At 53.9% G+C, this 14,589-nt stretch overlaps 1 protein-coding gene across 1 annotated transcript in view; it reads left to right on the top strand.

The window, feature by feature from the left end:
* The first annotated feature begins 7,148 nt into the window (after positions 1-7,148).
* LAMB3 (laminin subunit beta 3) overlaps positions 7,149-14,589 on the top strand; it is a 42,216-nt gene continuing 34,775 nt past the window's right edge. Inside the window, exons 1-3 of the mRNA XM_040263078.1 lie at positions 7,149-7,398; positions 8,792-8,856; positions 9,917-10,071. Of these exons, the coding sequence (XP_040119012.1) occupies positions 8,829-8,856; positions 9,917-10,071 (183 nt within the window). The 5' untranslated portion in view covers positions 7,149-7,398; positions 8,792-8,828. The remainder of the gene's footprint in view (positions 7,399-8,791; positions 8,857-9,916; positions 10,072-14,589) is intronic.

Below are 14,589 nucleotides of genomic sequence, written 5' to 3'. Positions count from 1 at the left end.
AAGACGAATCAGTGGTAGGTGGACAAAATCTCTCTCCTTCTCCTGAAAGATTTCACTTTATTATTTTTTTTTTTTACTGATTGTTCTAGTAAAATAGCCTTATTGTGGAAGATGAGAGCATCAGAGAACTATAAAGAGATGAGAAATGTTAACATTTTGGATATCCTCTCCCTGTCCTCTGTGTATTTTTCCTTTTTCTTTTTAAATATTGAATTATAGTTGATTTACAATATTGTGTCTCACACACACACATATATATACACACACACATATTCTTTTTTTTGACTCTTTTGCATGACAGTTTATCACAAGATACTGAATCTAGTTCCCTTCACTGTACAGTAAATGCTTGTTGTTTTTCTGTTTTATATATAGGAGTGTGCATCCGTTAATCCCGTATTCTCAAATTATCCTTTCCCCTCCTTCCCCTGTGGTAACCGTTAATTTGTTTTCTATGTCTGGATCTGTTTCTATTTTGTAAGCAAGTTCCTTTGTACTGTTTTTCAGATTCCACGTATGAGTGTTATATATTTGTCTTTCTCTGTCTGACTGACCTTACTTGGTACGATAATCTCTAAGTGCATTCATGCTGCTGCACGTGGCAATATTTCATTCCTTTCTTATAGCTGAGTAACATCCCATTGTACATACGGGCTTCCCAGCCTGCTCAATGGTAAAGAAACTGCCGGTCAGTGCAGGAGCCGCCGAGGTCACAGATTCGACCCCTGGGTCTAGAAGATCCTCTGGAGAAGGAAGTGGCCACCCACTCCGGTATTCTTGCCTGGGAAAGCCCTTGGATAGCAGAGCCTGGTGGGCTACAGTCCCTGAGGTCACAGAAGGGTCGGACACGACTTAGCAACTAAGCAACAGCAGCAGCGAGCAGAGGCTCCAGGGAGAGAACGCGCCTTTTCTCTGTCGCCCTCAGAATTGCTGGGCAACTGCCCCAATGTAAGTGACAAGCTGTGGTCCAGACCAGCTCTGACGCCTCTCTTTATCAGGTGTTGGACTCTGGTTTTATTAACTCTTGGAGGCCATAAAGCAATGTCGGTTATGCTCCAGCTTGCTCTTCTGCCCTCTGTTTGTAAACACCCCACCCCATGTCTTTCCCTGTCTAGGAAGGCCGGAAGTGTCACCTTGCTCTCAAGGAACTTAGCTCATCTGGCCCCTTGAGTGGCCTCTCTTCCCTCGGGGTCCAGATCATTGCTCCTCGAGAATTTTCCTTTGCCCGGGGAACAGAGTGGAATGGGGGACCCGAGTTCTCCTGGTTGGCCCACTGTCTGGTAAGTGAGCTGTCAGACATCTGGATGGAATGGGGTTTGCTTTTTGTTACAAGCAGCTGCAAAGACTGCTGCTCATGCCCCAACACCTGTGTGTGTGATGCACACGGGGGGACAGACTTTGATAGAGCACCCAGCCAGCCAGGCTCTTTGCTGAGAGTCCTGTGTGCATCGTTCCCTTTGATCTTTACAAGGGTCCGTGAGGTGGACTGTTATTGGTCCCATTGGATGCAAGTAGCTTTGGCTGTGCAGAGTCGCACAGCTGGTGAGTGCAGAACCAAGACCTGTACCTTCATCTCTTTCACTTTCAACTCTAGGCTTTCAAGTGCTATCCTAAACCACCAGCCCCGAAAGCAGGGCACCCTAAAGCTGGAGGGGGCTTCGAGCATGCTAAGTCGTGTCCGACTCTTTGCAACCCTATAGTCTGTAGCCTGCTAGGCTCCTCTGTCCATGGGATTCTCCAGGCAAGAATACTGGAGTGGATTGCCATGCCTTCCTTCAGGGGATCTTCCCGACCTGGGAATCGAACCCACGTCTCCTGAGGCTCCTGCACTGGCAGGCAGATCCTTTACCGCTGAACCACTGGGGAAGCCTGGAGGGGGCTTCGAGGGAGCTTTAAAAGCATTGTCAATGTCCCTGCCCCTCTGCCCACCCATTAAATCTCTGGCTGGGGCCTGGCCTAAGTATATGATTTTGTAAGTTCTGCAAGTAATTCTGAGGGCAGCCTGGATTGGGAACTGGTAAAATCCAACACTTCTATTTACAAAGGATGAAACTGAGGCCCAGAGCGGGGTTCTCCCAAGTCTGTGCTTCTGTTGAGAAGCAGAAGTGGAGTTGGGTCTGGGAACTGTTCAAGTCCATACAGAGACTCGCCCGATGTGGCCACAAGCACTGAAGGGAGGTGCTGATTCCACACCTTCAGGTGCAGTTGATTCCAGGCAAGAAGCCAGACACACCCGTGCCCGCTCCCCCTCCAACCGCAAGAGGCTCGTTTGTCCGTACTCAGCCCTCAAACGCCAGTCTGAGCAGTAGGAACCTGAGTTTGTCTCCCGATGGCCCTTTTAGAGATGCCGTTTGGAATTTTAAAGTCCCCTCTGTTAGTGCAGGGAGCTGATCTCCCGAGGCTGGTTTTCCCTGCGCCCCGACTCTGGTCCCTCTTGGCCATGCCCAGTGGGTCCTGACCTCACCTGTGGCTGCACTTCCCTGCGTCAGGTATACGCCTCTCTCCTCTCAGCCACGTGGCCAGCTCCACATGGCAAATTTGTGGCCAAAGTGCACAGAGGTTGGACTTAGGTTCTGAGAACCTAGTTCACGGAGGGCAATGACTGGACCGTAGAGGGAGGGGCGGTGGGGGGGGGAGAGGGGCCGTGGTCTGAGCCAGCCCGTCTGAGGAGGCGTGGGTGCTGAGTCACTCAGTCGTGTCTGACTCTTTGTGACCCCATGGACTGTACCCGCCAGGCTCCTCGGCCCATGGGACTCTCCAGGCAAGAATGCTGGAGAGGGCTGCCAGGCCCTCCTCCGGGATCTCTCCCGGCCGAGGGAGGGGACCCACATCTCCTGCGTCTTCTGCATCGTCAGGTGGGTTCTTTACCGCTAGCGCCACCTGGGGAAGCTCGGGGCTTTGGGAGGTCGGCAAAAGTGGCAGAGATGCCGAGATATTCCTCCCTCTTCTCGGGGGAGCCAGGAGCCAGCCTTCGATCCCACCACACTGCCGGCTGCACTGGGCTATACCCCTCAGCAGGGGGGAACATTTGGCAATGCACCCTAGGATGTGGGAGATAGGACCTGGAAGAAACTGAGGCCCTGGCCCCAGAGAGGGGACTCCCCTTCCTCTGGTGACAGGGGAGTTGTGTCATCCGGTCCTCACTTTCCATCTTGTTTGTTTAATCTTGTCAGCAATCCGTGCTGTTTGTCTGCTCACCTTGTCTGTCCTCCCACCCCTGTGGGGCGCTCACGTCCTCACTCAGAGCAGCTGCCTGTTGGCATGAGGGGGAGACCCTGCCCGTAAATGCCAGAGGCTCTGAGATGGGGCAGCTGGAGCCCAGCACCTTCTCCAGCTGTGCCCACACAGAAGACGTCGTCTGCATGGGAAAACAAGCAGGGAGGCACCTTGTGGTGGGTGTTCTGGGTGTTTCTGTAGCATCGGTGTTTCCCCAGGAGTCTCCGGTCCACGTTAGTGCTCCAAAAGCACAATTTTCAGATATCAGGTCCTGATTAGGTTTGGGAAACATCAAGTTCAGAGTCGGGTGGACTCTGGTCAAGGCTTACCAAGTGTGGAAGCAGGGAGTTTAGGCCACTTTAAACTCTAAGTAGTGGTTAAGAAGTTGAAGCCCCAATACTTTGTCCACCTGATGCAAAGAGCCAACTCCCTGGAAAAGACCCTGATGCTGGGAAAGATTGAGGGGGAGAGGGGGGTGACAGAGGATGAGATGGTTGGATGGCATCACTCACTCAATGGACATGAGTTTGAGCAAACTCTAGGAGATGGTGAAGGACAGGGAAGCCTGGCATGCTGTGGTCCACGGGGGTCACAAAGAGTCGGCCACGACTGAGCGGCTGAATAATGGTGGTGAAGAACATGAGTGCTGAGCAAACTGGTCTGGGTTCCAATGACCACTTATTAGCTGGGACCAAGTTCTTGAAGATGTACCTCGCTATCCTCATCTTCAAAGAAAGGATGATAAGTGTCCACTTCATGGGGACATGGTGAGTATGAAATGTGGGGATACATTTATGAGCTAGAACAGGGCCCAGTATGGAGCGAGCTCGCCAGAGGATGTCAGCTCTGGTTCACTTCAGCCGACTGCCGGGTCTCTCCCAGACCTCAGGCCTGGGCTGATCGCAGTGCTGCAGGTCTGATGGCCGTTTAGGCTGGGAAGGGGAGGGAGGAGGAAGACGGACTCTGTGGAAGAGAGTCACCCCGCGATGGCAGCCCAGGGCCCCGTTCTGCCTTCTCCGGGTCCCCGCCCGAGGCTGGGCTCCAGCCTGAGTTCAGAAAGCCCCACCTCCTCTCTCTGGTGCATGAGGAGTGACCGATTGTCTGGGCAGCCGAGCAGCTGTGGCTGGAGCGTAGCCACGCCGGCTTTAGTCACATGGCGGATCCGCAGGGCCCTTCCTGGAGCCCACCCAGCCCCACAGACAAGGACTCAGCCGTGACTCACTGGGTCCAGGTGGTGCCCGAGCTGTGAGTCACCCAGTGTCCCTTCCTCGTACACCTGGGATTCGGCATTCACAGCCTGGACCAGGTTCTCTTGCCTTCTCAGCCTCTTCTCTTCTCCCTCCTTCCCTCCATTCTTTGCTTCGTATGCCTTTCTCTCTCACTTATCAGACCCTGGCTGATCTCCCTGGCAATATGGACGGCTTGAGCCTGTCAGATGGGTGATGGAGATGGCAGCTTCCCAGGCCACCCCTGAGATGTCATGAGGGATGGTGGACAAGCAGGCAGAGGGGGAGACTTGCCTGCCCTGACCCGGTGTCGTTTCTGTAATCTGGGGGCGTGTGTGCATTAGTCTCTCAGTCACGTCTGACTCTTTGAGACCCCACGGACTGCAGCCCTCCAGGCTTCTCGGTCCATGGGATTTTCCAGGCAAGAATACTGGAGTGGGTTGCCATTTCCTTCATCAGGGGATCTTCCCGACCCAGGGATTGAACCCATGTCTTCTGCACTGCAGGAGGATGATTCTTTACTGTCTGAGCCACCAGGTTAATTCTGTTAGCCCCCTCTGCCTTTGGAAGCGGGAGCAACAGAATTGCTGGGTGGACAGACGTGAGTGCGAGAGGAATGGGGGGTCAAGGAGAACCCCTTTCCTGAGCATCGGTTCTAACAAGCCAAGGCTCTGGGGAGCTGAGGGTGGGGGCTCTGGGGCAGGATGGTGGGTGGCAGGAGAGGAAGGGGATGTGGAGGGGAGGCTGTCAGAGCAGTGCCCAGCTTGCCTTTAGTCCTTGCCAGGTCCTACCCTTGCTTCTGCCTCTGTATTAGACTTCCTGTCTCTGAACAAACTGAGTTCTGAAGTTCAAGGCCTGTGCCTGGGGCCCTGCGGTCCTGGCCGGTGGGGGCTGGGGGCTAGATCCCCACTGGGAAGTGCTCAGCGTTCCTGAGGGGTGAGGCTGGCTGGGCCCTCCTTGGGGTTTGCCAAAGCAACGTCCTGGACTGGGCTGGGAATGTGGAATGGGGTGTAGGGGCCCACACAGAGCAATTGGCTTTCCCCTTTGTGAAGCCAAACCACGCTGGGACCTGCCCCAGCCTGTGAAGTCTGAGACACCTATTTACCTGGGCTCCTGGCCGCGCAAGGGGAGAGGAGGAGGGGTGTTTAAAGGGCTCAGCCTCCTGCCGCCTGCTCACCCCGCCTGTCTGGGGATCTGGGAAGGCAGCAACTGCTCCTTCTGCTGAGTTAACTATTCCTGAGCTCTTCGTCACATCCTCTTCCTGGCGGTGGGCACAGGACAGAGCTCCATGAGGGGCCAGGCTTCCCCGAAGCCCTGCATTCAGGGAGTTGGCAGGGTGGAGAGAAAGAGACCAGGCGGGCGGGCTTAAAGCCCCGGTGTGAGCAGTGACCTTTCCCTGTGGGGGGGCTGTAGGCTGTGTGCATGTTCTTGCTGCAGAGGCAGGGCCCAGGAAGGCCCGCTTCTTGTACTGATCCTGGCTTGTTAAGCCAGATTTTATTGGAATGTTTACATGGGTCAAGACGCTAACATGTACGGCAATGTCTGTTTTGCATCTAAACGGCTTATTGTCCATTTGCTACTTAGAGTATTTCTCCTGCCTATCAAAACCTCTTGGGCTATATGAGAATCTGAGGGTTAGAAATGCCCAGTTTACCATTTAATCCACAAAATCCTCCATTTTGCCCTGAAGGGTTCTCAAACCAGTTTCTTGGACACAACCCTCCAGTTCCCTCTTAGGAGACACTGACAGGCTGGACCAGCTTGTGTAGAATCTCCTTTAATGGAAACTTGGAGGTGACTGTGTCCAAACAATGCCCCTGTAGGCTGTGCCCAGCCAAGATCTGGACTGGTGACCTTCCAGGTCTCTCTAAAAGCCCTCGGACCCTTGCCTGGTGGAGGGGAGGCATGTCCTCCAAGACCAGCCCCTGTGACTGTCGTTACAGCCACTCGCAACCCAAAGCCCCGAGCCAGGAGCCGCCCAGAGTCCCACAAAGGCAGCTGTGTTCTCAGGCCTGGCGGGGGCCCAGGGGAAGTCGGTTGAGCTGTGCCTCAGCCCTCCCTTCCCACCCCTTGTGGTCAGATCTGCTTTCTGGCCCTCCAGGCAGGCATTCTTGCCCAGTAGGAAGGGCTGGGAGAGCAGCCTTTCCCTGAGCTGGGAGCCGTGACTCACAGGTAGTTACCTGTCCTTGGGCTCCCTGCCAAGGCTATGAGGGAGCCGGAGGGGAAACATTTAGAGTTCATGCCTGTTGATTCCTCCTAAGCTTTTCTTGGGGGGGGGGTTGGGCTCTGACCCCTTCCTGATGAACCATAGCCTTTTAATCCCCCCCACCCCCCTGCAAGAAGCAGGGGTTTTCCACTTTTTTGCTTTCCCTTGGGAGGGGTCTGGTGCTTTCCAGGGTCCTCAATGTTTGTGTCTTCTCCCCGTCCAGCTCGCTGACAGGTCTGGAGCTGTGATACCCGATATGCAAGCCCTGATCCTTCTGTTCTCTGCATGGTCTTCTGTCCAGGGTGGCCCAGGACCCCAGGAGAGGCTGACCTCTATGAGCCTTGGGAAAGCACCCAGCGCAGCGGCTGTCACCATGCAAGTGGCCATCACCCCCTCACCCCACCGGCCCCCAGGAATCCTGGTCTCCTGTGATCACTCACATTTCCCTGGTGCAGCCCCACCCACCCACAGCAAGCTGGTGGGCACTGCCGATCTTGCCGTGAGGCCTCCGGACCGCCTCCACCTGCCTGGTCCTGTCTGGGGTGGGGGTAGGGGTGCTGTGACGGCAGACGGGTGTGCCAGCGGCCAGATTCCTGAGTCCCGCCCTGCAGCCGGCGACGCCCAGCCGGGGAGTCTCCAGAGGTGAGGCCGTTGTTTAAAAACTGGGAGCCAGGAGAGGAGACCCCCACATTCAAGGGGAGCGTCTTGGAGAAGTGATCTGGAGAGAGAACCACGGCAGCACGGAGCAAGGTCTGTTACCTGTCTTCACCTGCCCTGTGGGGGCCGGGGTGGGCCCAGGCTTGTGTACCTGGGTGTCTGGGGCCTGGCTGCAGGTCCAGATTCCTTCCTCTTCCTGGGAGCTTCAGTTCATGAGCCCACTGGGATCCAAAGTCTGGGTGTCGAGTCTACCACTGTTTGGATTGCTTTCTCCCATCTGATAAGCATCTCGGTGACTTAGAAGAGAGCAAGTTCGGAGCTGGGGCTGGACACAAAGAAGGAAGGAGAGGGCGGGCTGGCCTCTTCTAAGAACTGCTCACAGTGCCTAGTTCCAGGCAGGGAGAGGGCGAGGTTCCAGCCCCTGGAGGAAGCCAGATGATCGGTCTTCCTCTTGGGCCACAGTTAGCTGTGTGAGCTCAGGCCACCTGTCTCTTCCCTGGGCCCCTGACTGCTCTGATATGGGATTGGAGGGAAAGAGTTTGAAGCCTCACGATGTTTGATTTAAAGATGTCAGGGGGTCCCCAGTCCCTCCCTGCCCCACCTTGCCAACTCCCCCATCCCTCCATCCAGGCCAAAAGAATGTGTGGCTGTTGTTGGAGCTGAGTGGGCATCTGATCTGAGGCAGAGGTGGGCGCCCCATGAGCAGGGCGGGGCTTGCCTCAGCAGGGCAGCACCCTGCCTCTAGGACCCTTCAAGTATCACCCCCACCCCAGCCTCCTTCAGGATCCCTGCTCTGTGGCCTGCCAACCCCAGCCCGCCTGTACAGCCCCCGTGCATTACTGGAGACATTTTGAGTTGCTCCCAGTTCAGATGAATTCCTCACTCACTTTTTAAACACTTCCAGGCCTCCCTCTCTTTCCCCATTGTATTCCACAACCTGCTAAGCCCAGAGATGCGGGCACCACAGTCTCACCCTCAGGGTGGCCATGGGAGATACTGGAGACCATGCCAACAGCAGGAGAGGGCTCCCCTCCAGGCCACCAGCCTCTTTGAGCCACTCACCATTGGGCCTGTAGGTGGGCCAGGGCCTGAGAAAGGCCAATCCTCTTTCCTAGGGTGACACTGAGGCCACAGACTTCTCCTGCAAAGAGCCTAGTCCTTTCTGGCTCCCCAACTTGCTCTGTTGACCATGGGGGGCAGGGCAGGGTTGATCCCTCCTGTCTGTTTCAGAGGTGGGAGCTGGAGTCCAGGAGGATGTAGTGACATTCTCCCACGACAGCCTGGGAGTCACGCGCCAGCTGGGACAGGAGGCCAGGTCTCTGGTGTCATCCAGGTTTTGGCTACAGATGCGCCTGCTGTTCAGAAGTGTCCTAGGCCAAGGCCCTGAGTAAAGGCTTCTGAGAAAACCCAAGTCCAGAAACAGCAAAGGGCTAGTGCAACCTAGGGGTCTGTGTGGCTTCACCCAGGCTGCTTTGCTATGCCCTAGGTGAGGTCCTGAGTGGGGATCGCCTCGTCAACTGAAGATGAGGCCGCTCCTTCTCCTGTATTTTGGTGAGTATCCCTTCCCATCCTTCCGGGCCCTGTCATACAGCAGAGAGGGGACCAGCCATGGGTGGGAGGACAGTCTACCAAAGCGTGAACATCACCCATCACCCGGGGTCCTGGGGTTTGGAACACTTATCTACTGGGATGCCCATGAGGTTTCTCTGTCCTGGGGGCCTCTGAAGAAGATGAGACTCTTAAAAGGCTCCCAAATGCCTTCTTCCTACCTGAGGGTGCTTTGTGGCAGCCCCAGGGCTCTGGTGCTGAGTTTATTTTCCATCCTCTCACTCTCAAACTGGTCCCAGAGCCATCATGGCTTGAGTTCTCGATGTTCAGGGAACTGCGGCTGTGAAGTGAAAGTCGCTCACTCATGGCCGACTCTTTGTATCTCCATGAACTATACAGTCCATGGAATTCTCCAGGCCAGAATACTGGAGTGGATAGCCTTTCCCTTCTCCAGGGGATCTTCCCAACCCAGAGACTTGAACCCAGGTCTCCCGCATTGAAGGCAGATTCTTTACCAGCTGAGCCACCAGGGAAGCCCAGGAATACTGGAGTGGGTAGCCTATCCCTTCTCCAAGGGATCTTTCAGACCCAGGAATAGAACTGGGGTCTCCTGTGTTGCAGGCGGATTCTTTACCAGCTGGTTATTTGCAAAGTGTGGCGGGGCAACTTTTAGAGATGAAGGAGCAGACAGAAGGCAGGTCTCTCCCCATGTCCCCCGGACGGCCAGCAGCCAGCACTGCTCCGTTAACAGGCGAGGAGAGCTGTGGGCAAGCGTGTGTCCGCAGCTCAATTCTAAAAGCCACATATGGATGCCACATTTCAGGATCGACTTCTGCTTTTTTAAAGCTGACAGTTACAGACTATAAAATCAGCTTTTTAAAAAACCAAACAGCACCAGGATTGCAATTATTCCCACCACCAGTAGGTTGGAGCATGAAGGCGAGGAAGAGGGTCTAGCCTTGCCAATGGATGACTGCTTCCCTGGGGGGCACTAGTGTGGCTGGCTAGACTGCCCTCTCTTTAGGCTGCACCCCAGCACCCCCTGAGCCCCCTGTGATTTCAGGCTTGCCCAGCCTCCTATGTGCCCAGCAAGCCTGTTCCCGCGGGGCCTGCTATCCACCTGTCGGGGACCTGCTCATCGGGAGGACCCGGTTTCTCCGAGCTTCATCCACCTGTGGCCTGACCAAGCCTGAGACCTACTGCGCCCAGTATGGTGAGGTAGGTTCTTCCTCCACGGCCTCCAGGGGCTGGAAGAAGGTGAGCCTGGGGCACGGGGGGAGCCTGCCATCTGTTCACTGAACACTTAGAGTAGACTTGGTGTAGGCCCAGCCCTATGTACTGTGGGGAATGTAAGCAAAGCATAAGGCTGGATCTCTGCCTCTCAGGAATTTCCACCTTCGATGGGCAAGAGAAAAACGTACTCAAAATACCTTTTAACTGAACAGATCCTTTTCCTCTTTTGTTTAATAAAGCTGGAGTTTTTCTTAGCCCTTGGCCCTGGGCAGGATAGTCGCTCAAATCTGGGGCATGAGCAGTAGTTCAAGACAGGTCCTTTAGGTGTGTGAAGGGTGAGGTGCCATCTTTGATGGACGGAGTCAAGGCTGGTGGCGCACAGATGCTGGGATGTGTGCATGGCTTGTCTTCTTGCCAAAGCAGGAAGGGAGCTGTGCACCAGCCACGCTCTGCTGCCTTCTCTTCTGCCCGTGTTGGGCTAAGGGTGGGGCTGGAGCTACCAGAAGACTGTATGATTGTAGGCTGGAGGCTATCCTTCTAGGTTTTGTAATTGTCATGTGTGAAGAGCCAACCTGTTTACCTCCAGTCTCTGCATGTTTGGTCTGCATGTTTCACCACCCTGGGCAAAGCGGGAGACTTATTTATTTATTTTGCAGAATTTCCTTTTAATTAAAAAAATTTTTTTTGTGTGTGGGATGGATTGGGAGATTGCGATTGACATAGAAACACTACTGTGGTTAAAGCAGGTAACTGATGAGAACTGAGAGCACAGGGAGGTCTACTCAGTGCTCTTTGATGGCCTAAGTGGGAAGGAAATCCAAGAAAGAGGGGACACGTGTGTGTGTTAACCTAGCTGTTAACCTAGCCTAACACAACACTGTCAAGCAACTATCCTCCAATAAAAATTAATAAACATTTATTTTGAAGGATTTGCTTAATAATGTTGTGTTAGTTTCGGGTTATAGCAAAGTGATTCCGTTATCGTCTTTTTTTAGTTTCTTTTCCATGGTAGGCTATTTTAAGACATTAAGCATAGTTCCCTGTGTTATACAGTAAGTCCTTGTTGGTTATCTATTTTATACACAGTAGTGTGTACCTGTTAATCCCAGCCTCCTAATTTATCCTTCCCCCTGGGAAAATATTCAAATTGCCATTAAAGGACACAGATCAGTGAGGTAAAGGCAAAGTGACTTGGGGTTAGCAAGAAGGTTCAGCGGTTCAGCTGATAAGGAACCCAGCTGAGCAAATCCAGACATTGGAATGCTTTGCTTATTTAAGCAACTGATTTATTTTTCAAAGAGCCACTGTGAGTTTTCTGCTTTGCTTCTGGACCTTTCTGGTAGGAACTTCAGTTTTCCTTTTTCCTTCAGTAAGTTTGAGGTCTTTCCTTGCTCCTTGTGTTGCCCAAGGTGGAAATCACCCAGTGTTTTCTTGTTTCCCAGTTGCCTGTCTCATTTGGCCATTTTTTTTTTGGCCCTCAATACATAGATTTAGACAGGAAAGAGTTAGGGAGACGTTTTCCCTTGAGTCTCTGCATCTTTGGCATTAAAAAGACAGAGCAAGAGAGGGAGTGAGAGGCTGATGGCCGCAAAGACGGCTTGGGGTGTCTGCAGTTCCCTCTCCCTCGGCGCTCCTCGTCCTCAGGGCCATGCGGTGGCGTCTGACCCCACCTCTAGCCTCTTATTCTCCTGTGTCCTCTTGGCCACTTGTGATCATAGATGGCCCTGGGTCCTGGCTTTGGAGGTGTTGCACGGAGATGGCTGTGGTTTCTGCACCTCACCCACTTGGATGTGAGAAAGGCCATGTGACAGTGTTGGGAAAGGCGGCCAGCAGCAGGCGAGTCCTCCCTGGGGGCCTAGATTACTCCACTGGCATCAGGGAACCTGGCAGTGGGGAGCTCTCCAGACAACAGAATGAGCCCAGCTGCCCCCTTCCCGCTCACCCTCCAATCTTGTACCACTGAGCCATGTCTAAAATTTTCAGGATGTCCTCTGCTGGGTCCTCTCTTTGGGCGGAGCCACCTTCAGGGATGGACACTGGGCAGAGATCCGAGGCTGCTGAGAGAGGCTCAGTGCCAGGCCTGCCTGGACAGCCTCCCTCCCTCTAGGCCACAGTCCATCCTGCCCCACCCTCTGCCTCTCTCAAATGCCCCAGGGAGCCAACTGCCGCCCCTGCTCTTAAGCAGCAGTTTGAGAACACATAGGCGCTTGCAGAAGAGAAGGCTAGACTTTTGCAACTCGGGGGATGGATAAATCTCAGCTATTTTGCTGCTGTGAAAGTTGAGATGCCTTGGTTCTTTCTTCCTCTCGTCTACCAGGGGAATAAATCCATGTAACCTCTCGGAAGAGGAAAGGATAGGGCATCTTGAGTGTAGTGTGTAGCCCAAAGTCTGCCACTAACTTGTGGTGTGATCTTGGGCAAAAGATCACCCCCTCTGAATCTCGCTTTCCTCTTCCATGAACGAGTGTCAGACCAATGGTCTTTCGTGTCGCTCTTTGCTCCAGTTTTCTTTCAGAATGAGCTGACCATGGGGAACCAGCTTCTCTCCCCCACCTGCCTCCTCTCTGCCTTCTCTGATTTCTCTTTCCTTCTTTCTCTCTGGCCTCCCCTCCCAGAGGCCATTGGTTGCCGGCTGTGAAGACATACGTGAAGGCACGGATACTCCTCTGTCCGAGTGGACCCTGAACCCTCCCTGGGCACACGGGGGGCTGTGTGATGAGAATTAGGAATCCAGATACAACTCTCATGAGTTCTAATTTCAGTTTTCAAGTTTATTTTTATAATTAAATGATATTATAGTAAAGCTATAGTTTATTAAGCACATATTATATGTCTCAGGCATTAGACTGAGTCTAATTTGTATAAATTATCTCAATTAATTTTCACAGTATTCCATGAGGTATCTCTTATTATCCCCATCCCCATGGGAACATCCAGGTGTGTGCTGGGATCCCCCAAACTTCTGATGGAAATGCCTACGAACTGAGTTTTCTGAGTGGCTAGAGATGGCGCTGCAGTGGCCAGGCCCAGCTGGAGAGGAGGGCAGCATGGTACAAAGCTGCCTTGCCAAGGCCTGCCCCTCAGCCCCGACCTCCCCATCCCTCTCTGCCAGCCCCTACTGCCATATATACACCTTACTTGAGTCAGAGCCCCTGGTTAGTGCCTCTGTTGTAGATTCTTGCAGGGGTGACATGGTGGGCCCTGAGCCCAGTAAACTCACCTGGCCCCTGCCGCCTGCCTGCCTTCTGGTGTGACATAAATGCGAGTGCACCGGGGATTCATGACTCTTAGACATTTTAGCATTGCTCGCTGCCCCCTGCCAACCCTGGGGAAACTCGGGGGCAGTGGGGACACCTTCCAGCTCCAAACGGTCTCTCCCAGCTCCTGACCTCAGAGTATGGCTGCTTTCTCCTGGGCCAGTCTTAGCCTGTCGGCCCATCACCTCTTCTGCCTACTTTTGTCTCACTGGCTTAATCCTATTGGCCTTTGTGTCCATACTGCAGCCTTGACAACGGACTTAGGACTCGGCCAGCTTTGCCTTGTCCCCCCACCCCCTGCCCAGCTTTGCTGTTCCGGGTCTCCCTGCCTTGACTACCCATTAACTGTTTCGGACTTGAACCCAGACTGGTCTTTACCGAAAGAGCCTGAGGCGGAAGTCGCACCCTGTCCCCTGGCTCTCTCTCTTCCAGCTCCCAGGTAACCTCTGGGTAAATTCACTGTACCGTTTCCCCCTAAAGCCCAAGGCATGGATGAAAATGTCTGCGATGTCTCCATACCCTCATTTCCTTCTGTGCTTTCCCCAAGCCGTCGATCCTTATTTGAAAAGTAGGAGGGATGATAGCACCCCCTTCAGTGAGTTGCTGTGTTCGTGCATGCTGAGTTCCTCCTGCTGTGTCCAACTCTTTGTGACCGCATGGACTGCAGCCCGTCAGGCTCCTCTGTCCACGGCATTCTCCAGGCAAGAATACTGGAGTAGGTTGCCATGCCCTCCTCCAGGGTTGTTGTGTGGACCACATTAAAAAAGGAACTGAGTGACGGTGGGCCTGGTGTCTGGAAGGGGCTACATGTCCCAGCCCCTCACCCACTGGCCTCCTGGGACCTGTGTCTGCGTGCAGAGGCCGCCTCACCTGTCAGTCATTCTCCTGACACTTCTTCTTGGATCAGGACGCGCAGTTGCATAGTTATTGAAGTCAACCTGCCCTTGGGCCAGCCCACTGACCACCGTGCATCTGATTTTCAGTCTGGCTGCTGGATAACCCAGAGGCAGTCATGGTTAGTGAAGTCGCCTGATGGGGGGTGAAGACTTTCTAGGTCTGGTCCTGCCTCTGACACTTAGAAGAGGAACGTGACCTTGAGAAGGTCATGGCTTCTGTCTAGACCGCCATTTCCCCATTTATGAAATGAGGGAGTTAGTTAGCCTTTGTTGGTTCAGCTCTCACATGTCTGCCAGGCTTCTGGCTGGGCTGCATATGACCCCAAGGGTCAGCCATGATCTCTGCCAGG

The sequence above is a fragment of the Oryx dammah genome, unplaced genomic scaffold (assembly GCF_014754425.2).
Source record: "Oryx dammah isolate SB20612 unplaced genomic scaffold, SCBI_Odam_1.1 HiC_scaffold_21, whole genome shotgun sequence".
NCBI lineage: Eukaryota > Metazoa > Chordata > Mammalia > Artiodactyla > Bovidae > Oryx > Oryx dammah.
Note: the sequence above shows the minus strand (reverse complement) of the source record. Positions and strands in the feature narration are given on the sequence as shown.